This window comes from Chiloscyllium plagiosum, chromosome 21 (assembly GCF_004010195.1).
Source record: "Chiloscyllium plagiosum isolate BGI_BamShark_2017 chromosome 21, ASM401019v2, whole genome shotgun sequence".
NCBI lineage: Eukaryota > Metazoa > Chordata > Chondrichthyes > Orectolobiformes > Hemiscylliidae > Chiloscyllium > Chiloscyllium plagiosum.
Window position 1 is genome coordinate 23613561 of NC_057730.1, and position 25962 is coordinate 23639522.

The 25962-nt window shown below is 39.5% G+C and overlaps 1 protein-coding gene across 1 annotated transcript in view; it reads right to left on the reverse strand.

Annotated features, from left to right (window-relative positions):
- The window catches only part of ccnf (cyclin F), a 60065-nt gene that overhangs the window by 29460 nt on the left and 4643 nt on the right, over window positions 1-25962 (reverse strand). The window contains exons 3-8 of the mRNA XM_043711551.1: window positions 25195-25301; window positions 15467-15534; window positions 6898-7091; window positions 6067-6120; window positions 5575-5679; window positions 4237-4314 (exon numbers count right to left, since the gene is read on the reverse strand). Of these exons, the coding sequence (XP_043567486.1) occupies window positions 4237-4314; window positions 5575-5679; window positions 6067-6120; window positions 6898-7091; window positions 15467-15534; window positions 25195-25301 (606 nt within the window). The remainder of the gene's footprint in view (window positions 1-4236; window positions 4315-5574; window positions 5680-6066; window positions 6121-6897; window positions 7092-15466; window positions 15535-25194; window positions 25302-25962) is intronic.

Sequence of the window (25962 nt, forward strand, 5' to 3'; positions counted from 1 at the left end):
ACAAAAGTTGTCCCCCAAACAGAGTAGTTAGTGTATGGAATGAACCATCAGAAGATATGGTGATGCATATACAGTAACAATGTTTAACAGATGTTTGGATAATTTCTTCAATACGAAAGATTTGGAGGAATATAGGACAAATGCAGACAGGTGGGGCTAGCTTAATTTGGGAATATGACCTGTGTGGACTAGTTGGACCAAAGGGTCTGTTTCCACGCTATATGGTTCTATGCCTATAATTGTAACAGGGCATTGGTGAGATCTTAAGTACTGCTTACAGTTTTGGACACCTTTATTTAAACGAAAAACTTGCATTGGAAATAGTTCAAAAAAGGTTCTTTCCATCGATTCCTTGGATGAAGAGGTTGCCTTGAGGAATGCCTACTCTAATTGGAGTTTGGACCGACTCTCATTGGAGTTCAGAACTGAATTTGATGAATAATTTGTCATCACACTATTGTTAATCTTTAAAATTATTTTCCAGAGATAGCACTGGAGGCGAGGTCATAAATATATTCAAGAGTGAGTTATACATATTTTGATTGATGAGGGACATTTCTTTTGGGGGTGCTAGCAGAGAAGTGAAGCCAAGACTACAATCAGAGCAATCATAATCTGGCAGAGCAGACTCGAAGGATCAATCAGAATATTGCTGCTCCTATTTCTTATGAATAAATTGTTCTATTAGTTTGCCCTCCACAGGCAATTTATGTCAAGTGCTCCAAAATATTTGGTCACGTAAATACCCGCTGTCAAGGAAAGGTCACCAGCATTCTCAAAGATCCATCCCACCCTGGCAATGTTTTTCTACAAACTCTACCATCGGGGAGAAGGGACTGAAGCCTGAGCACATGCACCAGCCGGTTTTGAAAGAGTTTCTACCCTACTGTTGTTAGAATACTGAGTGGACTCAAACTCTTAACATTCGCCTGTGCCTTTGTTTTTGCCACTGTTTACTTATCTATGCTACTTAACTCTGTGATCTGCCCGTATTGCTCGCAAGACTAAGCTCTTCACTGTGCCTCGGTACACGTGACAATAAGTTGAATTCAATTAAATGCAAGTGTTTTGTTGGGCCCTGTCTTTTGGAGTTTATAAAATATGGTATACCTCATGAGCCTATTGTGTTTGCTGATTTATATTACATTGTAGCATTGGTAGAGACAGATGTCCAAGCTGAATTTAATTAGTCTTCAAAAAGGTGCTTGACTGTCACTTTAGAACCTTTGAATTGACATTGACATGGGAAAAAAACATTATGTTCTACTTCATTGAGGATATACTTTAAATACCTAGTTATTTGATTCATGAGGAAAAGATTTTAGAGGCATTCTGAAGTGCTGAGTAGATAATGGAAATGTCTATTTTACGGTTTCACAATGATCAGAAATAAACACAGAATTCACTGAAAAAAGTGCCAAGAACATGAAGGGAAACGCTGTCTGGTCAAAGGTCTGGAATAATGTATTTGGTTGTTATTCTGGGTGGACTATATTTTTTGATATAGAAAACCTATAGGATAGGATAAATAACTTCTAGAAAGTAGAAACCAAAGAAAGTAGCCAAAGTCCTTGCAAGTATTTACTGAGGAAAATAAAAGACTCTCAAATCATTACTGTGTCTAAAGTGGCTTCAATCTTGTTTTAACAAAATACAATATTCTAGAATAGCAATTACAATTTTCATTTCATTCTTGTATTAATTGCAAAGCTGGTATAATAGTTTAACATTTCAGCAAGCTTTGAGAAGATTTGTAGCTCAGGTTGAGGTTCTGAATGTAGGTTTGCTCACTGAGCTGGAAGGTTCATTTCCAGACGTTTCATCACCCTACTAGGTAACATCTTCAGTGGGCCTCCGGCCAAAGCACTGTGCATGATTCCTACTTTCTATTTATTTGTTTGGGCTTTTTTGGGGTGGTGATGCCATTTCCTGTTCTTTTCCTCAGGGGGTGGTAGTCAGGGTTTAACTCGATGCGTTTGTTGGTGGAGTTCCAGTTGGAATGCCATACTTCTAGGAATTCTCGTGCGTCTCTGTTTGGCTTGTCCTAGGATGGATATCTTGTCCCAGTTGAACTGGTGTCCTTCCTTATCTGGATGTAAGGATACTAGTGAAAGAGAGTCATGTCGTTTTGTGGCTAGTTGATGCTAATGAACAGCAGCTAATGAATTTGAAAGACCCTATACAGGCAACAAGCAAAACTAATGTCATTTACAAAATACCGTGCAAGAACTGTAACAAACACTATACTGGAAAAACAGGCAGAAAACTAGCCACCAGGATACATGAACACCAATTAGCCACAAAACGACATGACCCTTTCTCATTCGTATCCTTACATACAGATAAGGAAGATCAGGCGCAAACTTACATCCAGTTTAACATTTTATTTTGAAAAAGGAAGACCTGTATAGAGTTTTTGAAGAACTGGACTTCTCAACATATTTTATGCCAATGGGGTACTTTTAATATGGAGTCACTATCAAAATGTAAATTCCCAATACCTTTGTCTCAAGAACAAGAGTGGATCTCTTGAAAAAGAGGGAACTTATTTAGTTAAGAGAGAACTTAATGAACCATATTTTGTTGTAGAAATGGTGAAGCTGTAAATGCTTACTGCTATTTACAAACTGAACAAAAATCTTGGTAGTACATTCACAATTGAAGAAATTCTTGAAATTGCTTGAGATACACAGATCTTCCATATGCTATGTGAAAATAGCATATTATTGCTTGCTTCCCTATTTAAATGTATTGAATACCTGTCCTGGTTACATTGATGCAAGCTAAGAACACCAATAAAAAGTTAGGCTTCATCCCTTCCACTGACAGTACCTGGTTAGTTGCATGATATCACAAAAATATAAGGAGGGATAGGTCGTATTGAGGAGGCAGAGAGGCTGGAGAAGGCCTTCGGCTGGGAGTGTGAGAGCAAAGAGGTGGCAATGGAATACTTTGGTTGTGAAATCATTTAGCTCAGTCTGTCATTTGCTGCTTGGCACACAAGTAGTCCTGTTTTGTTGCTTCACCAGGTTGACACCTTAATTTTAGGCATGCTTGATACTGCCAATGGCAAGACCTCCTGCACTTTTCATTGAAACTGCTAGTACTCAGAATGACAGTCACTTTACCCACAGGTGTGACTGATTTTGTTTTGAGTTGTTAGGAGAGCTTTTCTTGACCTTAATGTTTTTAGACAATTAACGTTGTCTAGTGCACATTGTCTAGGTACCATGGCCTTCTGGCACACATGAAAACCTCAGTCCCACTAACACTCTGGTCGAGTCGAAATTAGTTTTTTAAACCATTCTTGAATATTCTTCAAAAAAAAAACGCAGATAAAAGAAAATTTTTTTTCAGTTTGGCTCAATCCACAGGCATTGGCTTGTTGTTGTGTAAAGGTGGTCAGCAATCAGCATCGTCACAAGAAATCACAATCCAGTCTGCTTTGATGTGTTTCTTTCCACTAAGATATTTGTAGGTCCCTCCACACTTTTTGTTGTGATTTTCTGTCAGTCAACTCTTGCTCTCTTTCTCTCTAAACAACCACTTAATTTATTCCAGGGCTATTTTTGGCTCTATTAGCCCTCTTGAAATATATATTTATGGAAATACAAATTAAAAATATCTATATTACTTCCAGATTCTAATCTTTGGTCATGACACTAGCTGTGGTTTACATTTCAAATGGAAGTTTCTAGAATTATACTATTCTAGTGTTTAAAGTTTTCCAGCATTGCCTAACTTGCTAAGTGAACATCCTCTTTGAGTGGGAATTATATCTGGCATGAAGTAAGCTAAAAACTTTGAAATTCCATACACCACATTACAATTCGGCCATCCATATATTCTGTATCCTTTGAGAAGTCATACCAGAATACCAAAAAGGTTTTCAAACCCATTTGACTTACACTAAAAAGACTACCAAAAAGATAGGAGGCTCATCACCACTTGGAGATATGGACAAAAAGCCAAGCACATAGGTCTTAAAACTGTCCTTATTTCCTACACAGCTGAACAAAATGTAATGAGCCAATAGAGTTTCATATTTATTTGTCACAGATTGTGAACTGTAAACAATAATGCTGCAACCAAAACAATATCTGCAATGTTCATCAAAACAATATCTGCAATGAAGGCCTTAGACTTCAGAGGTATAATTTGAAATTTGACTTGCCAATTGAAGAGCCTGGCCAGTTTTGGTAAAAGAAATTAAGTTATTGCACCTATTGCCCATACCTGTGCTTCCCAGCATCCTTTAGTTGCGAAATCCCTGAGTTTCCTAAGGTTCTGAAGATGCCTACCAGGATCAGCCACCTAAAACGTAAAAGGCAAGAAAATTTCATACAATTTATGGACCAGAACAGACCTCTTTAAAATATATTAAGATAGTAACCTAGACCCTAACGTATTATTTTAAAAGATGAATGTGAGATGCTCTGTCTAAACAAAAAATCCTGCATCTGTGAGAACTTGACCACAGCCTCTCTGGCTGCTCCTCTTGTTCCAACTTTTAAAAATCCCAAAGTCTCAAGTTGTTTGTCTTCTCATAGGCTGCTCAGCACTATACCCCAATCTTTCTCTAAAAGAAGCTAGGACAAAAGACACCACTTAATATCACAGTATCGCCACAATGAAAATGCCATTCCTTTACCACATCAGAGTTAAAAATCCTGGAATTCCCTTCCTGATAGCAGTGTAGATGTAACTACATCCCAAAGTCTACAGTGGTTGAAGAAGGCAGCTCACTAACACCATCTCACTACAACCACCTCAAGGGTAATCAGGGTTAGGCTAGAATTGTTGGACTGAACCAGCAATGCCACATCAATGAACTTTAATAAAAAGCAAAGATTCTCTGAAATCTGTTTATTCAAATACATCAGGATTGTTACCAAACCAAAGCCTACAAGTGGTATAAAGTAGAGATGAAAATTGCAGGGCAATGAGTTGGGAGATTCCAAGACAAAGAATCTATAAAAGCTCACTGATCAAATGAAGACCCTTATTCATGAGCCTATGCCTCGCATTCAGTGATACACTAAACATATACACAAATTCTCAGTTTATTAATGCCTACACTTTAACACAAAGTCATCAAGTAGGCAGGGAGTGAGCCCTCAGAGGAAGCATGCAGCGGTATCTTGGTGCATAGAGAATAAGGATCAACATTAGCCATATGAAGAGACTGGTTGATGCTGAATGCACCCGATGAATGCCTGTCCTGCTGGCAGACTTGACTGGCACCAGCGCAAACATCAGCTTCTTCAGGAATTGCTCAATAACGATGAATCTAGAGCTCAAACAGCACAAGTGAGCAATCTACTCATGGTTGGGTGTTCACCAAAGACCATGAATATACACCATCTCCTTTTACAATCAATATTTTCTGCTTCATTTCTAGATATTAACACCTTACTGGAGGCCTCAAGCAAGACTCATCACCTGGACCATAATAAGAATTTTCAGAAGTTGGTCACTTTAAAAATTTTTCTAGGATTTCTGACAAATCAATGTTATATCCTGAATGCTGTAATAACATTGCTGAAATTTCAAACAGTACATCTGAAAACTTACTGTTTCTTTCCGGTTTGTCTCCCATAAGTGGTAAGAACTTGATAAGCATCCATAATTGGAAGACTCTTCAAACATTATTACAGCCTGTTTCTGTTTCTCTTCATCCTAAATTGTAACAAAAACTCAGTTTGTTAACAGGTCAAATTTTAAAAGCATAGTATATAACAATTTAGTTACAAGATCTTCTAAAGCATTTCATGGATGTAAACTTAAAAATGAAACCAAGCCCACGAAGAGATATGACAGGTGATCAAAACCCTGGTCACAATGAAAGGTTTTAAGGAAATCTTTAAAGGAGGAGACACAAGTTTAAAGAAGTAGTCCCAGAATTTCAGGATTAAGCAGCTGAAGACATAGCTGTCATTAATGGAGCAAAGAAAACTGGGGACGTGCACAGGATACAATTGCAGAAATATCAACATGTTAAAAGAGGATTATAGGACTGGAAGTGGGGTTTAGTGTGGTCCCAAGCTTATTTACAATGATACAAACCTCAAAGAGACTGAGAACTTTGGCCAAACAGTAAGTTAGTGACGCCTTCTTTGCCTAAGAAGAATGAAAAACAAGTAGAGTTGGGGAAAAAAACAACTTTGTTACAAAGACTTCAGTGCATGGATTCAAAACGTTCTATGAAGAGAAGCAAAGCTGTTCTAAGCCAAGGAATTATTTCAATTGTATGTAGCTTTTGCAAATTGGGTTCTTTCTACCAAATTTAATTTGCTACTTAAATAGGTGTGAAGAAACTTATAGCTGTACTCCCCTACACTACATAAAATTTCAACAATATAGAAGCTCAAAATCCCACAAATTTCAAAAAGTAACTTAATGGCTATATAGCACTTCAGGACATCTTGGAAAAGATTAAAACGTATCTAAGCATTAATGTTATATTCTTGGGATGAAATACACTGATAAGGTAGTCAATTAATATGCATTCTTACTTGCCCTGAGTGAATCAAAAATCATTGTGGTATTGGATAACATGTACAAACCATGTCTAGGTTGAAATCACTGGTTATAGACCCATGATCATAACTATTGAGGTGGGTGCAAAAACCTCTTATTCTTGTGACAAAATTAAATCTAACAAATTCACATGTTGCAAGAAGAGGTATATAGAAGGATTTTACAAAAATGAAAGTCAGTTTCTTTAAAACTGAGAACAGAGTTTGCAGATTTTGAAGAAGAAAACAAACAATTGGTGCAATGTCCACTCATAAATCCCATAGACCAACTAAAATACCAATTATTACACCATGTTATAAAAAATTCTGATGGACAAGATAACATAAAACTACAAACATAATATGTAAACATACTTACTGATTGCAACTGGCATTTGCTCTTTAAACTATCATAGACAACTGCCTTACAGCAACTCCCAGTCAGAGACCAGGGTGGTCTGATGAACAACCAAATAAAGGGGTTAGCATCAACATTCAGACTTTCAGCCAGACTAAAGAAGTGGGAGGCCTTCAGTCCATTCACTTCTGCACGACCTTCATCCGAAACAGAAACTGAAAAAAAAAGCACTTGTAATTATTATATTTTAAAATTGGCACTTTCATTATTACATTATGCCAGCCTTCAAGGAGTTGGATATTGCATTTCAAATCCCTCTACAGAAAGCATCCAACCCAACTAAACATTTTAACAAGCTTAAAATACTTTAAAACAAAAAGCCAAGTTACTGTGTTAAAACAAATTTAAATTAATTCCCAGAAAGGTGAGCATTTATACCCAGTTGCTGTTTCCTGTCCAGAAGCTGCTTAGCTGCAGACTACATATCAGCAGTATGGGTGTATTTGTACTAAGAAAGGAATCCCAGAAGTAAAAATAATAATAAAATGTTTACAATACAGTTATTTGACCCATTATGTCTGTACCAGTTCCTGAAAGAGCTGCCCAGCTAGTCAGATTCTTGAGCCTCATTTCTTTCAAATATAATGTAGCTCTCATTTGAAACTTCCAACAGAATCTGTCACCACAATTCTCCTAGGCAGCACATTCCAAATCCTAAAGTAGTTAAAAAAATATTGTCTCCTTATCCTAGTTCGCCTGCTGACAATCTTAAATTTGTGACCACTAGTTGCTGACATCCTAACCAGTGGAAGCAGAATAAGCTTCTTTATCCTGTCAAAATTGTTCATTATTTTCAACACCTCAATAAATTCACTTTAATCTTCTCTACTCCAAGGACAATAAACCCAATTTCTCTAATATTTCCTTTGCATCTAAAATCTCATTCCCAGTATCATTCTCATAAGTTTGCTTTGCGGTCTCTCCATGGCCTTAACATCCTTCCTTAAATAAAGCATCCAGAACTGAAGCCAATACTCGAAATGTGGTCTGAAGAGGTGTATCATCACTTCCTTGCTTTTATACTCTTACGTTTCTTATAAATAAACCCAAGGATCTCATAAGCTTTCTTACCAACTGTTTGAACTAACCAGGCCACCTTCAGAAAATTGTGCAATTTAGCCCAGAGGTCTCTCTGCTCCTGCAAACCCCTCAAAGTTGTAACATTGAGCTCATATTGTTTCTACATGTTTCTTCAATCAAAATGCATTACCTCACATAATGGCAGCATGGTGGCTCAACGGTTAGCACTGCTGACTCACAGCGCCAGGGACCCGGGTTTGATTCCAGCCTTGGACGATTGTCTGTGTGGAGTTTGCATGGCTTTCCTAGGGTGCTCCAGTTTCCTCCCACAGTCCAACAATGTGTAGGTTAGGTGAATTGGCCATGCTAAATTGCCCATAGTGTTAAGGGATGTGTAGGTTTGGTGCATTAGGCAGGGTAAATGCACAGTAATAGGGTAGAGGAATGGGTCTGGATGGGTTACTCTTTGGAGGGTCAATGTGGACTTGTTGGGCTAAATGACCTGTTTCTACACTGTAGGGATTCTACGATTTCTCTGCATGGATATTCATCTGCCAGGTGGCTGCCCATTTGGCCAATTTATCAGTGTCCCTCTGAAGTTGCTCAGTATCATCCTCATTATTCTCCCTAGCTTAGTATCATCTTCAAATTCAGAAATTTTGCCCTGAACATCTATTTTCAAACCATTTATACGAATCAGAAACATCGATCCCCAGGGAACACTACTCTCAACTTGTCGCTAGCCTGAGAACTGCTTTTTTTTTGTACCCACCCTCTGTTCCCTACCTTTTAGCCAACTTCTAACCAATGCTGCCAAGGACCCATCATGCCAAAACATTCTTAACTTGTTAACCAACATTCCATGCGGCATTGAATCAAATGGTTTCTGAAATTCCAAATACCCACAGCATTATGTCTCCTTGTTAAAGAATTCAATCGAATCCATCAGACCTGCCCTTGACAAAGCAATGCTGACTCTATAGTATTAACTTAATTTCTCTAAATGTATATTTATCATTTTCCATATTATAGCCTTCAGTAGTTTTCACATTAATGATATCAAGTTGACAGTGTTATGATTTGCTGCTTTCTTAAACATTCGGATACAGTGACATTGGGTCCAAGTTGATAAATGTCCAAGTCAAGATAGTGCATGATTTATAGGTGAATGCTGTTGCCATGTACCTGGAACTAGGGTAAGAGATAACAAGCAATTGGGCAGCACCACTATAGTAGTACATTTCACGAAGTATTCGCGAAGATTTGTACATACAATACCTAGTGCACAAGGATACTGAAGCAGCTACATTGAAAATATTATTTGAAATGACAGCGCATACCATTAAACCGCATAGCACATTTACTAACAGTAGCTGATCTGAAAACCCAAAGTTAAGTTTCTGCTTAAAATTTTTAAAAAAGTATTAGAGGCTGCAAGAAGAAAACAAAAAACTGAGCAGATGCACACCTTGAAAAGGGGTGGGATTGGGGTGTGGGGATGTAGAGCATCTAAGCAATATCATGCACTTGAACAATGACTTAAATTGTAATTTGCCTTATTTCTTTCTCATGCTTGCAAGTAAGACCATAATTACATTTCACAATTTCAATTTGTAAAAATCCAGTTTGCACATCTCGGGAATTGGCAAAACCTGTTAACTTTGTTTTCAAAATGAATCTTGACACTATCCAAATCTTTAAATCCATTGACAGGGAATCCAAGGCAAATTTAAAACCTGTTAATATTTCTTGCACAGAATTTGATTTTGTCATTAGGAAACATTTCATACATATCAAAAATACACAAGATTTGCCTGCCTTAGTAAAACAAATATTTAGCTATCCTAAAGGGTACAAATCCCATGTATTTTTTTCCTAATAATCATGTAAATCTGTAAATTCTGTTAGTAATATTGAATAATTGTCTATGAATTGAACTGAAGAACTGACAAGAATCAAACTGACCATGTGAATTTTTAATTATCAAGATCACAATTACAATTGTCAAATTTTCTAAAATAATCCTAAAAATGCTATTATAAAGCCAAACAAATTATTAATAGACTCAATAAGACAGACTAGTTTGCTGTCTAGCTTATGTGCAAAGTTGACTTTTTTGGCATTTTTCAACAATGTCATACAATTGGAAAGTGAAGGGTGCAAGAAATCACTTGTTCAAAGATAGCTGCAAAGCTATAGATTGCTAAACTATCTTCTAGAACATTACATGTTGCAATGCTTCTGTCAAAGTAGAAGCATTTAAGAACTGACTGCCCCCCAACTGTCATCCAGAGCCTCCCTTTTAATTAAAGAATGCAAATGCAGAATATCGAGACAAGATTTCAGAACACATTCGGCTCCAAGTGAAGGCTGAAGCAGAGAAAAGCCTACTTTTGCTTCAGTAGTACATGCAACTATTTAAGATAAAGTTTTTCTGCCTTGAAATAAAAAAAGTGTTAAGCAAATCCAATTGTCAATACACTACTGCCTCAGAGGAATAAAGCACTTAGCATTTAGTAAAAAAAAAATCCTTCAAGGAAAGAAAACAGGAAATGAAAAAATTAAATGGGGACTTAACTACCTCATTCAACAAGTCATTAGCAACAACCTACAAACCTATATTGCACTTACATTTCAGACTAGAAGTTCAACAATAGGTTGCAACAAATAGAACCCCCCCTCACCACAGGGGCAATATAGTGCTGTTGCACACTACATGAAATACCTAGTCTAAGCACACTTTCCTACTAGCTCACCAAATAACTTGTTAGTTTGATTCGCCTGCCCCCCCCCACCCACTAACTTATTCAATTCCCTTTAACGTTATACCTGCATGATGTGGAACTGGTGGACCCCATGATAGTTCATTGTGATCACATCCGTAGCAAGTGCTGGTTGCTTGAGAAACTCCAGTTCAGGAGCTAGAGTCTGAGCTTTGAACACTACAATACATTAGGGAGGGGGAAGAGTTACCTGGATGCTGTATTTCAAGATTTAGTCACACCTTAGATTAACTAAATCAGATTTGGTCAGTGATCAAAGACACGAGGGAGAGATAATGAGTGAAATAGGAGATAGTGCTGAAGGAGTCTCAGCCCTTGATCTTGTCTAACAGGCTTGAAATTCTTCCTGCCTTTGTGGAGGAGTTGTGGGGGACTGTTGGAAGAATGAGCAAGGTCACCATAGCTCCATGGTACAGAGAGCAATTTGGGAGGGGAAGTGATTGGGCAAAAAAAAAGGAAATGGATTTCGAAATCAGGGACCGTCACAATCTGTGGTTTCAGGATCTCTCATCTGGGATGCAGAGGTACTGGGACTGAGACAGGAAAGATCCTGTTGTTGTGATGCCCACAGGCACCAATGATTATCAGCAGAAAGAGGAAAGACATTCTGTGAGGGAATATGAGCAGCTAAGGGTTAAAATTAGAAAGCAGAATCAAAAAAGTAATAATCACCAGATTAACACCGAGCCATGAGCTAAATGGCACATTAGTGCCAATAACAAACAAGTGGCTCAAAGAGTGGTGTAGATGAAACAGGTTCAAATTCATGGGATATTGACATCAGTATTTGGGAAGGAGGATGTTCTGACTGAGCTCCATCTGAATCATGCTGGGACTGCAGTCTTAGTGAATTCCATAACTAGGCCTGTAGAAATGGCTTTAAACTAAGTAGTGGGGAGACTGGTTCAGTTGCATGAAGAATTAAAAAGATCAAAAGACAAAGAGAAGGTAGGTTTGCTATTTAGTGATGGGGTGGATTGTTACCGGAAAACAAAAAGGAAGGGACAGAATGTGACAGAATGTAGGGAAACTTGATAATAGAACAAAATTGAAAACTTAAATGCTTTGCATCTTAATACATGAAGCATTCTAAATAAGACAGACGAACTGATTAAATGAACTGAGGTAAACCAAAAGGTGCTTAAGATTTTAAACTAGTTTTTTTTGAGGTGGGGTGCTCAGTTGGGGGAGATTACTGAAGTTTTCAGAACAAGCAGTAGGACAGAGTGCAGAATGGTCAGGAATCTAACCTCAGGAACAGGTCAGAGGACAACGATAAGAACGAGCACAGTCACCACAGAAATGGCCATGTTGTACTCAAATGCACACAAATATGAAACAATGCAAATCAGCTTTTATTGCAGGTTGAAATTGGTAGATACAATGTCATAGCTGTAAGGGGATCAGCGCTGGGAATTAAATATCCAAGGACACGTATCCTATTGAAAAGGACTGGCAGATGGGGAAGGGTTGTCTTGTTAGGAATGAAATGAAGTTTTTTTAATTTCATCACTCAGTAGTCAAGTTCCTGCACGACCATGCGCTTTACAGGAATTGCACAATACAAATAACACTTCCAGTGCTGGTAATGCAATCGTGCTACAGCCAACACACGTTTAAAAAGTTCATGCTTTAGAAATAGCGTCCCCTATTCGTCAATCACTTTACAGCAAATTTGCATGGTTGAAACGCACATTATAGCAGAACAACCTGTAGACAGGAAGAAGCGATATAGGATCAGAAGACCTACACTGTGTGGAGAAAGTTGAGGAACCGCAAAAGGAAAAAAGATCCTGTTATGAGTAGTGCACAGACCACCAAGCAATAGTCAGAATATGGGGCAGAAAATGAATCAGGAAATAGGAGAACCACCTAAGAAAGACAACTACAATAATCACGGCTGATTCAACATGCAGATGGACTGGGAAAAATCAGGTTGGTAGCAGATCCCAAAAGGACGAATTTGTGGAGTGTCTAGGACATAGCTTTTTGGAGCAGCATGTGATAGAGCCCACTAGGGGCAATTATGGATTTGGTGATGTGAAATGAGGCAGGCTTGACCAGAGAGCTTAATGTGAAGGAATCCTGAGGGGGCAGTGACTGTGATATGATAGCATCACCTTGCAGTTTGAGAGGAAGAAGCTGGAATCAAATGCAAAGGTATTACAATTGAATGAAGATAGCTACAAAGACACAAGGGATGAGCTGGCCAGATTTGATTGGCAGGGAAGGTGGTGGAGCAGCAATGGTAGGAATTTCTGGAGGTACTGCAGGAATTCTTTCCAAGAAGGAAAAACATACTATGGGGAGGATAAGGCATGGCTGATAAGGGAAGTCAGGTTCAGCAATAAGCAAAGGAAAAAGCATACAATATGGTGAAGATCAGTGGGAAGCCAGAGGGATTGAGAAATGAGGGTAAGCTAACTGTTGTGGTTCTGTTCGCCGAGTTGGAAGTTTTTGTTGCAAACGTTTCGTCCCCTGGCTAGGCGACATCATCAGTGCTTGGGAGCCTCCTGCAAAGCGCTTCTTTGATGTTTCCTCCGGTGTTTATTGTGGTCTGTCCCTGCCGCTTCCGGTTGTCAGTTTCAGCTGTCCGCTGTAGTGGTTGGTATATTGGGTCCAGGTCGATGTTTTGTTGATGGAGTTTGTGGATGAATGCCATGCCTCTAACAAGTGGTTAAATTATACAGATCAGATGGAATACAACCCACGATTCTGAAGGAGATAGCTGAGGAGAGAGTAGAGGCATTGCTTTTGATCTTTCGGGTAGATGCCAGGAGACTGGAAAATAGCGAATGTAACATCTCTATTTAAGAAGGGAGGAAGGCACAGAATGGGAAATTACAGGCTGGTTAGCCTGACCTTGGGTTATTGTAAGATGTTAGAGTACATTACGACTGATGAGATTAGAGTATTTAAAACAGCATGGTAAAACAAGGCTGAGTCAGTAAGGCTTTGTCAAAGGGCGGTCATCCCATATAATTCTATTAGAATTCTTTGAGGCGGCAACGAGCGAGTTCAACAAAGCAGAGCCAGTGGATGTGATGCATTTAGATTTCCAGGAGGCATCTGACAAGATTTCACACAGAACGCTACTAAATAAGAGCCCATGTGTGTTAGGGGAAGGTACAGGCATGGATAGAGGATTGGCTAACTGGCAGAATGCAGAGACGGAGAATAAAACGGTCTTTCTTAGGATGGCAATTGGTGATTGCTGGAGCTCCACAGGGGTCAGTTTTCAGATCACACCCATTGACATTATACATTAACAGTCAGAACAAAGGAACTGAGGGCATTGTTGCTAAATTTGCAGATGACAAAGATAGGTGGAACGACAGGTAGTGGTGAGGAGGCAGAAAGACTGGACAGGTTAGGAAAGTGGGCAAAGAAGTGGCAGATGTAGCACAATGTGGTAAAGCGTGAGGTTATGTATTTTGGTAGAAATAGAGAAGCAGACAATTTGCTAAATGGGGAAAAGCTTTGGAAATCTGAAGCACAAAAGAGACTTGGGAGTCCTAGTTCAGGATTCTCTTAAACATAACACACAGGTTCAGTTGGCAATTAGGAAAGTGAATGCTAACATTGCTTTTGTCTCAAGATGACAAGATGCTGAGGCTGTATAAGACTCTGGTCACACCATATCTGGAACAGTGAGCAGTTTTGGCCTCCCACACCCCGTATCTAAGGAAGGATGTGCTGACCTTGGAGGGGGTTCAGGAGGGATTTACAAGAATGATCCAGAAATGAAAGGTTTGCCACATAAAGTAGTATTTGAGGACTGAGTCTGTCCTTGATGGACTTTAGAAGTTTGGGGTGGGCGTACTACAGAATACTGAAAGGCCTGTATACAGTGGACATAGAGATGTTTCCCTTGGAGAGACAAGGAACCAAGGGCACAGCCTCAGTGCAGGGCTTACTCTTTAGAACTGAGACGAGGGATTTCTTCAGCCAGAGGGTAATGAATCTGTAGAACTTTGTTTCAGAAGGTTGTGGGGGCCAAGTCACTGAGTGTATTTAAAACTGAGATCAATAGGTTCTTGACTAGCAAAGGGATCATAGGTTAGAGGGAGAAGCCAGGAGAAGAGTGGAGAAACAAATCTGCTACTCCCAGTCAGCACCTATTTCAATTCCCCCAACCACTCCCTTTCCTTGGCCTCCTCCATTGCCAAAACAAACCACAGCTCCTACTGAATGAACCACACCTTATCTTCAGTCATGACAACCTACAGCCCGGAGGTAACAACCTAACTCCCTTGCTCACACCCCCTCCCCTCACTCCCTTCCCAGCCCCTCCCCCTTACTGCCACTACCACTGTTCCTTGCCAACAATCAGTTGCATTCCTCCCATTGAGGTTATATCTTCCACCTGTCTTCATCTATCTCCACTTCACCACCCATGCTCCCTTTATTGCAGCTCCCCTACACCAACTCAGTCCTGAAGAAGGGTTACACCTGAAACATCAACTTCTATACCTCCTGATGCTGCCTGGCTTGCTGCATTCTTCCAGCAGCCTGCCTGTCTATTATGGTCAGATGGCAGAGCAGACATGATGAGCTGAATGGCCTAATTCTGTTCCTCCTCTTTTTAAATTTAATGGAATGCTTTCACAAGTCTGTGGTAAATTTAAGTTTAAAAATCATCTAAGACATTTGACTTGCTCCTTGGATTCAGTGACTGTTATTTTTTTTTTTAAAAAGAGTTATAAGGCAAGTGGACTTGTACTCACGTCCTTCGTTATAGAGGTAGGCTATTCCTAGTTTTACAGCAGCCTCAAAATTTCCACTTTCTGCAGCCCTGGAAGAGAAGGACTCATTAGAATCACTGGAAAGCTTTACTTCTCCCCTCCCTCAGAAGAAAGTGAAGTTAAAAAAAAGTGCATTTAGGTAGTCAGCAAATTAAATCACACTTCTAAACATTTGCAAGTTACCAGTATAAAGGACGCCGCTTCCAAATACTGGAGCAATCTGGCCCATGAATAAGAATGGTTACTTGAATATGGACAAAAGTAAGGAATTACAAATGCACTATCTTTTAAGAATTCATACTTAGAAACACTACGTTTGATCACATATATGCCAACTTAGCAAATTAATCTGAAGGGAAACAAATTCTCTCATTAGGAAGACATGGCAGAAGTCATATTGCCAGGAAGATTTTTATTTCAGAGATGGGCCAAATAAAACAGTTAGACATACTAGAGAAAATGCAGAATTGCATCTAAATGAGATGCAAAAATCAGAAGCTGAACAAGTACATATTTTTAATGAAATGTTAGGAGAATGAGTGCTATAAATTGCCAAGATGTAAAATAAATCACAGATGCTTTTGATGAAGTTCTAAAAGCCTCTCACAATACTTAAATCTCAAGAAATAAGTCTTATTCTTTCAAGAATTTTAACAGAAGAGTTCAGCATCACGAGATATTTCATTAATAATATCTATAGATTAGTCAAAAAATGCAATGATGGCAATTTAAAGCAAGAATTCATAAGTGACTACTATTGAAATTGCTGATGAGTCTTCTTCAGATTCATTTGTCAGAAGCAATAACTTAAGGGAAAGCCATTCAGCTGATCAGTTAAGCAGGAGTCCAAAAGTATCATAGATCAATAATTAAAGGAGAGAATCAAAAAAAAAATCAATGAACTGTGGATACTGGTAATCATTCAAAAAAAAAATTGCTGGAAAGACACAGGTCTGGCAGTAGCTGTGGTGACAAAGCAGAGTTAACATTTCAGGTCCGGTAGCCCTTCCTCAGAATCAAGTGTAGCCAGGAAAACTCTGATATCTATGCTAAAGAAAGTGTGAGGGGAGGGAAAAGGAGTAAATGATAGCTGGAGATGGAGCCCAGAGAGGGGTGAGATAGAGCACGTGCAACAGTGAATAAGAGAGAGAGAGAGAAACAGTTGAGCAGACAAAGGAACAGGTAAAGGTCAGCCTGAGAGAAAGAATAGTTGCTAATGGGAATCATTAGTAACTGACAGTGGGTTGTTTGTGATAGCAGCCCATGTGATGGCAAGCTCTGGGTCATTTCTGTGGACAGATGGAGAGGATCAACTTTATTGAAAATGGAGAGTTTTCTTGAGAGTCAAATCAAGGAAAGTGACCAGTCTGGACTGAGTCCCCAGCTGCGCGCTTAGATCCTGTGCGGACCAGCTGTTGGAGGTATTTACTGACATCTTCAACCTCTTCCTCTGACAAGCTGAAGTTCTACCTACTTAAAGAAGACCACCATCATTCTAGTACCAAAGAAAGCATATGCAACATACCTTAATAACTACCAACCAGTGGCTCCGACCTCTAAAATCATGAAGTACTTAGAGAGTCTTGTCATGGCTCACCTTAACTCTAATCTCCCAGCCTGCCCAGATTCCCTGCAATTTGCCCCAAAGTAAAAAGTCCACAGCGGATACCATTTCCCTTGCCCTGTACTCATCTTTGAAACATTTGGACAACAAGGTCACCTACGCCAGACTCATTGACTACAGCTTCGTCTTCACCACCATCATCCCCTCCAAACTGATCTCAAAACTCCAAGACCTAGGTCTCTGCTCTGCCCTGCCCTCTTCAACTGGATCCTCAGCTTCCTGACCCATAGTTCTCAATCAATGAAGATAGACAACTGCAACTCCTCCAAGGATGCGTTCTCAGCCTCCTACTCTCAACTGTTAGCAAAGTTTTGAACGAATGCCATCTACAAGTTTGCTGATGACACCACTGTGGTAGGACGGATATCAAACAACGATGAGTCAGAATACAGAAAGGAGAGAGGGGGGCTTGGTATCGTAGTGCAATAATAACAACCTCTATCTCAATGGAAGAGAACACGCCCTCACCTACACTAATGGAGCGGAGATTGAGAGGGTTGACAGTGTCAAGTTCCTGGAAGTGATGATAACCAACAACCTGTCCTGGACTTCTGTGTAGGTGGAACAGTCAAGAAGGCACAACAACATATCTTCTTCCTCAGACCGCTTAGGAAATTCAGTATGCCTCGAAGGACCATCATCAACTTTAACAGATGCACTATAGAAATATACTATCCAAGTGCATCATGGTCTGGTACAGCAACTGCTCTGCCCAGGACCATAAGAAATTACAGAAGGTAGTGTGCACAGCCCAGACCATCACAGAAGCCAATCTTCCAATCATGGACTCCACTTACACTTCTCACTTCTGCGGAAATGGATGCCAACATCAAAGCTCCCTCCCGCCCAAGGATGCTCTCCCAAAACCCCTTCCACCAGGCAGAGGATACAGAAGCTTCTTCCCTGCTGTTATTAGACTGATGAATGGACTCTCCATCTTCAAATAATGCTGATCTTGTTAATATTGATCTTGCTTTGCACACCTCCTGAGCAGTGTAACCTGTATGCATCTGTCTAAACACCTTATAATCTGTACGCCCATGCTTATGATGATCTGCCTGTACTGTTCACAAATAAAGCTTTTCAAACATGACTACAATTAGTCAAATCAAAGTCTCTCAACCTTCAAAAATTTCTCATCTATTCCAAAAAGGAGACGCCCAAGTTTTAAAAATGCCCCCTAGTTCTGGACTTCCCTACGAGAGAAAATATCCTTTCCACATCTACCTTGTACAAGATGTGAGCGACTACATGACTACAATTAGTCAAATCAAAGTCTCTCAACCTTCAAAAATTTCTCATCTATTCCAAAAAGGAGACGCCCAAGTTTTAAAAATGCCCCCTAGTTCTGGACTTGCCTACGAGAGAAAATATCCTTTCCACATCTACCTTGTACAAGATGTGAGTGGCCTTGACATTCAAACAAATTAATCCTTACTCTAATTTCCAGTGGAACTAAATCCATGCTATCTAACCTATCATCATAAGACAACACACTCATTCCAGGTATAATCCAGTAAACATCTGAACCGCCTCCAATGCATTCACATCCTTCCTTAAATAAGGACCAAAACAGCATATAGTACTTACGATATGGTCTCACCAATGCCCTGAACTAAAGCATAACTTCCTTACATTTACGCTCAATTCCTCTTATAATAAAAAGAGAATAGCGTCTTATTGGTCTCATTACATATCTGAACCCACATATCAACATGCGGTGACTCATGCACCAGTACATCCAAACCATTCTGCACCGTGGCATTTCAATTATTTTCTATTTAATGATGTTCTTCTTTCATTCTTCCTGCCAAAGTGATTAACATGGCAACTTCTCACATTGTACATCAACTGCCAGGATTTTGTCCCCTCTCAATATTTGATTTAATTAGGAGAGCAGCCAAATATCCACCACCAAAAACAGTTGTGGTGGAAGCCTATGGAGGACAGCAGTCTAAAGCTACCAACACAAAAGTGGTCCATGTTGAAAGGCCTATCAGAGAATGACCCCAGAAATTGCCACTGCAAATAAAAAGAAGTAGCTATGCAATCATTTTTGTTAAATGAGACATGGACAAATTACTTTTTTTCTGAGGTGAAATGTAAGCCCACATGCCAAATTTCTGGAGGAGCAGTTTCCATTATTAAAAATGCCATAGCTCAAAGCATTTCAAATAAATAAGAGGACTTATCATAAAACCTTTGGTCTTATATAGAGGAAAGCTTTGCAAAGAGCAGTGCTGGGTCCACTACTTTTCATCATTTATATAAATGATTTGGATGTGAGCATAAAAAGGTATAGTTAGTAAGTTTGCAGATGACACCGAAATTGGAGGTGTTGTGGACAGTGAAGATCGATGCCTCGGACTACAACAGGATCTTGATCAGATGGGCCAGTAGGCTGCGGGATGGCAGATGGAGTTTTAATTTAGATAAAAGCAAGGTGCTGCATTTTGGGAAAGCAAATCTTAGCAGGACCTATATACTTAATGGCAAGTTCCAAGGGAGTGTTGCTGAACAAAGAGACCTTGGAATGCAGGTTCAAAACTCCTTGAAAGTAGTCACAGGTGGATAGGATAGTGAATGCGGTGCTTGGTATGCTTTCCTTTATTGATCAGAGGACTGAGCAAAGGGGTTGGAAGGTCATGTTGCGGCTGTACAGGACATTGGTTACGCCACTATTGGAATACTGTGTGTAATTCTGGTCTCCTTCCTATCAGAAGGATGTTGTGAAACCTGAAAGGGTTCAGAAAAGACTTGCAAGCATGTTGCCAGGGTTGGAGGATTTGAGCTATAGGCAGAGGTTGAATAGGCTAGGGCTGTTTTCCCTGGAGCATCGGAGGTTGAGGAGTGATCTTATAAAGGTTTATAAAATCATGAGGGGCATGGATAGGGTAAATAGACAAGGTCTTTTCCCTGGGGTGGGGGAGTCCATAACTAGAGGGACTCGGTCTAGGGTGAGAGGGGAAAGATATAAGAGAGACCTAAGGGGCAACTTTTTCACGCAAAGGATGGTACATGTATGGAATGAGCTTCCAGAGGAAGTGGTGGAGGCTAATACAATTGCAACATTTAAAAGGCATCTGGATGGGTTAGGAGCGATATGGGCTGAGTGCTGGCAGGTGGGACTAGAATGGATTGGGATATCTGGTTGGCATTGAGGAGTTGGACCAAAGGGTCTGTTTCCATACTGCACATCTCTATAGCTCCAAGTATGTCATTAGGACCACAGACTTTTCTGATTTCAGTAAAACAAAAGCTTACATTATTTTGGAGTAAGAGCTCATCTCTCAGACTGCATCAGATTAATGATAATGGTTCAGGACAGTGAAAAGTCTGAAAGATTTGCAGCGAGTTTTGAATTTTACTCTAACTGTTGTCAAGTCAGAGACAAATACAGGCGATCTGCATGCATTGAATCGCAACAAATTGAGGTTACAGAGAATTTGTTTTCTTGAGCGGCAATGCATGGTGAAAATATTTTGGGGCTGATTAAGTCAACAATTCTCAGACTTCTGCTATAATTTGAAATATTACGTTGTCTTACTATGATGGTGCTCCATCCACAGTAGATCTCAGAATGGTTTAGTCGATCTAGTTAAGAAAGAAATGGACCACCTCAAATTTGTTCTGAATGAGCTGATGTATGTCTTTGCCTCATGCATGGAGAATCAGTGCGTAAAGTCACCATGGCTGAACTATGTAACGTCAAAAGTAGTATCAAGAATTAACTTCACTGAAATGCAAATCTTTAAACAACCACTAGTTTAAAGGGTTTAAGACCTTGAATCAGTATAATGATTCAGCTTGCTGTTGTGAAGTGAAATAGCTTAACCAGGGGAGTATGCTAATGCAGTTTTACAAGGAATGAAGCAAAAAAAGAGAAATTTTATGGAGAGAAAAGAGAAAATCTGTTGCTAAGTTGGATGAGTCCAAGTGGTTCTAAGACTTGGCATTCACGGTCAATATTATACAGAACATACTAGTGCTCATTATTACTGTCAAATTGTAAGGGCAGCTTCTTTCTTTTCTTGCAAATTTGGCATCATTTGAAGCCAAATTAAACCTGTGACAATTGCAGCTGGTAAGGGCAACAGTGCATTTTCCTACACTTCAGGGCAAAACCTACAGAGAAGCAGGACAGGAAGAGTGCAAATTTACTTCAATAATTGAGTTGCATCACTGTTCAGAACTACATTCTGCTGAACAATCCTTTTCAAAACTTTCTCTGGCAAAGGGCCATGTGTGTTCTGGAGTGACAGAACATGTACACATCCTTCAATTCATTTTGACAATGTGTCACTGACCTAATAAGAAGATTCTCTATCCCTGCTCTATAGTGAATTCAGAGCAGAATATTTGTTCACATCATCCACCATTTCCTTACCATCTATTAACTTCACCTACTCATTTCATATTTTTAAGGCCTGCAGAAATTCTTGGTTTTTTTTTAAAAAAAGATAATTTCTAACATGCTTCCTTTCAAAATAATTTCTTCCTCTTGATTAACATTTCAGTAATTCTCTGTGTAAATAGAGTCACAGAGACCATCTTACCTGCCATTTGTCTGTACAGTCATGCACTTCTTTCCTAAGTTAGATGCTTCCTCAACTTTTTTACTTAACCATGATGAGCCCTCACTTTAGATTTATAATAGAATGTACTTATTCTGAAATGTACCTAAAATGCCTATCACCACATCTGTGTTGATCTATCCATCAGCCTAGCTCACCAGTTCACCTCAGCTTTCAAGCTCACATAGCTAACATTGAATTAAAAGATTAATATTTCAAATTTAAATAATCATCTCCCTTGCAAACAGGATGTAAGATTCAGCTTTTTATGGTCACTACTACATATGGTTGCCTTTACTCTAGTCAATAATTAGCCTAGTCACATTAGATAATACCAAACTAACTTAACCGGTTCAGATTGGTTCTAAAACGTGCTATTCTAAGAAACTCTCAAGCATTCTGTGAAATACCCTATCCAATCCGACTTTCCAGTTTGTGTGTAAAAATGAATTCACTCATGGTCACCATCCCAATTTCACAGTCACCAAATATTTAAGTAAAAACAGAAAGTAAGAGAGCACGTGCACGCACAGAGTGGGTGTGCACACAAAGGGAGTGAGAGAAGAGAGGGGAGAGAGAAAACAAGAATTAAACGTTTCAAGTTGGTCTGATAAACAATTATACTGAAGTCAAATAGCATTGTATTTTTGTTTCAGGACTCCAGAATCTATCAAGAAGCCACGTATGGAAAAAAAGAAATTTGTCCCAACTTTCCAGAGAATCCCTACAATGTGGGAGGTGGTCATTTGGCCCATCAAGTCCACACCTACCCTCCAAAGAACATCGCACCCAGGATCCCTCCCCTCAATCCCTGTAGCCCCGCATTTTCCCTGGTTAACCCACCTAGCCCCTGGACTATGGCCAATCCAGCTAACCCAAACATTTTGGACTGTGGGAGGAAACCCACATGGGAGAATGTGCAAACTCGACACAGACAGTCACCCAACGGTGGAATCAAACCTGGGTCCCTGGCACTGTGAGGAAGCAATGCTAACCACTGGCCACCATGCCACCCTATGATTTATGAATTTTTAAATAATTTATTAATTTTAAATGGCACCAGCTTGTGGTGATGTATACTGGATTTTCATAAAATACATCTAACAATAAATTACTATTGCCATTTTATCCAATATTTAAGTATTCTTTGTCCAACATTGTCATTATTGTTAGGGGACCTGTAGACGGTTCACGAGTGAATTCTTTCCCCCACCTCCACCTAAATCAATTCTACGTTCTGATCTCCTGAACCAAAATCAACTCCAACTATTCCCATTTTTGATTAACAATGCTATCTTGCCATCTTTAGCTAGCTTATTCACAAGAATGTAATATAAATCAATATTCAGGATCCAAACCTGATCATCCTGCAGCCATGTCTCTAAAACTGCCATCAGATCATATTTATTTACTTCAATATATGCTATCAATTTGTTTACTTTGTTAAAAATGTTACACACAGATACATTCTAATGACGGTCACTGGACTCAAAGCGTTAACTATTTTCTCTCTATAGATGCCACCTGCTATGTTTTCCAGTATGTTTTTTGTTTGACATTTAGTTTTGTCTTGTTATTTTTGTAACATCTTGTCTTGATTGTTATCGTGTGTTCCTTTCTGTCTCTTCCTGACATTCCGTGACTCTCACTTCCCACCTTAGTTAACTTATGTTGTCTATTCTTTGACAAACCACCTTATTCCATGTTTCCTTGCCCCAGTATTTCTTTTAAAACCCTTTCTACTTCCTGAATTATCCAGCTCACTTGAACACTGGCCCCCACATGGTCCAGCTGTAGACTTTTCCATCAATACTGATGTCAGTGCCCAACAAACTGGGGCCCACACTTTCATCTCTTTATTTTTATGTACCCTATGCCAATTTGCATGCAGCTCAGGTCATAATCCAAAGATTATTACTGGAGTTTCTTTTCAATTTAATGCCTAGCTCCTCAAACTGTCAATGCGGAACCACTTTCCTGAATTTTCAACGCTGTTGATACCTACATGGGCTGCAACTGGGTCCAACTGCAAGCTGTTTTCCAGCCCTGAGCTGATGTAGTGTATACAATAGTGTAAAAGCCACAACGGAGATGGGATGCCCAATGTTCACAGAGACAAGACAATGTCAAGGAGATATTGCCTATTTTGAGGGGCAATATCATGTAAAGAACAGAAACTTGCAGAAGTTGTAGATCCAGGACATAGTTTAAAGAATGTTCAATTCAAAAGGGCAGCGATTTTATTGAAATAAATTCATGAATTAAAAAACATATTATAATTGCCCATTCGTGCAGCCTGATTGTTCTTGCTGAGCGGAAATTCCAAGAAATACATGGTTTTCCCATTTACAAGCAATTTCAGTTCTTAAACTGTCAGGAGCTAATAGTCTTCAACCCAAAGACCTACCAATCTTCCAAGCCCAAAGAGGCCAGTTTGAGGGAGAACAGTGAAACACCAAACTGCCAGAATTTATGAAGTCTGAAAGTTAGGGAGAGATGAGATAGAGCTAAACATAACTTGATACACAATGTGGAAAATTCTTAAAGGGAAATACAAGCTTTTTGGGGCGGGGGATGGGTGGTGTGATGCTGTACAAGAGCCTGAAAGATTTAATGCCTTATGCACCACACACCATGACGATATCATGTGGATTTGGAGAAAGTGAGGACTGCACATGCTGGAGATCAGAGTCAAAAAGTGTAGTGCTGGAAAAGCTGTGTGGAGTTTGCACATTTTCCCCATGTCCATGTGGGTTTCCTCCAGGTGCTCCAGTTTCCTCCCACAGACCAAAGATGAGCAGGTTAGGTGAATTGGCCATGCTAAATTGCCTATAGTGTTCAGGGACGTTTAGGTTTGGTGTATTAGTCAGGGGTAAATGCGGGGTAAGGGGAATGGGTCTGGATGGATGACTCTTCAGATGGTCAGTGTGGACTTGTTGGGCCAAAGGGCCTGTTTCCATGCTGTAGGGATTCAATGATTCTCACAGCCAGTCAGGCAGCATCAGAGGAGCAGACAAGTCGACGTTTTGAGCAGAAGCTCTTCATCAGGAACGTCATTCCTAATGAAGAGCTAATGCTCAAAACATAGACTCCCCTGTTTTCATATGGACTTGTTGAGAGGACTAAACCATAAAATCTGGGTCTTTCTTCAAGACATTATTACAGAGACAGAGACAATCATGTTAATGCAGCTTGCAAATAGTTGCTATCATGCAATAAGATACATATTGTTTAAGACATGAATCGCTTTTCTGTGGAATACCGAAATGGTTTTCTTTTACCACTGTAGACATCGCAAGCCCTGTACATTCTTAACAGGAAAGGGGATGATTGCACAAATACGCTAGATAGCATTGGTGACAATTAATTTTTACAACAAAATGAAAAGAACAAATGAAATAATTACATTGGTGGCAACTACATCCCTACAGGACACTAAAAAGCATACAAATTAAGGTTAGCTGATGCTCTAAAAATTAGACTACAAAAAACAGCAATGCATCTTACCGTACCTTTCAAACAGCCACCGATTTAATGGGGATGGCCAGATCTCCTGAAAGTTCGCATGGGCCCAAACACTAGAGTGACTATCTACAAGGGCTCGGAAATGAGAGTGCACCTGAAAGATAAGAGTACAAGATTTCAACACCGAACAAAAGGAAAAAAAATCTGCAACCCACTTTGCACACATGCAGCCCCTGCAGCTCACTTTATTTCAAATAGAGGTTCCTTTTCTCTGAACATAGTATTCAGAACCATTCCTGACAGTTAAACAGTTTAGAACTCAAGTCAAAAGAATAAATATGCAACTACTTTGAGGCCATGCCACCAATTAGGAGATAGCGAGGACTGCAGATGTTGGACAGTCAGTTGATGCAGTGTGGTGCTGGAAAAGACAAAGCAGGTTAGTTAGCACCTGAGGAACAAGAGAGGTGACTTTTCAGGATGAATTGTGCCATACCACCAATGCTTTGCAGTAAGTTGACTCTGCAGTACTTATTTGACCAATTTGTATCAACTTTAAAATTTAAACCAGGCTATTCAGTGTTAGAAGCATACCAAGGAAGGAATTCAGCCAAACTTCTCAGTCAACTAGTCAATAATGACAAGATAGGAATACTGCTGATCTAAAATAACACCAGCTGCATGGAACAAGTTGCAGTAAAATAATTTAATTAGATGGGCAGTACAAATAATACAATTACAGTAGCGCCTCGACATACAAACAACCCCGTTCACGAACAAATCGGTTTACGAACAGGATTGTACGTAAAATTTTG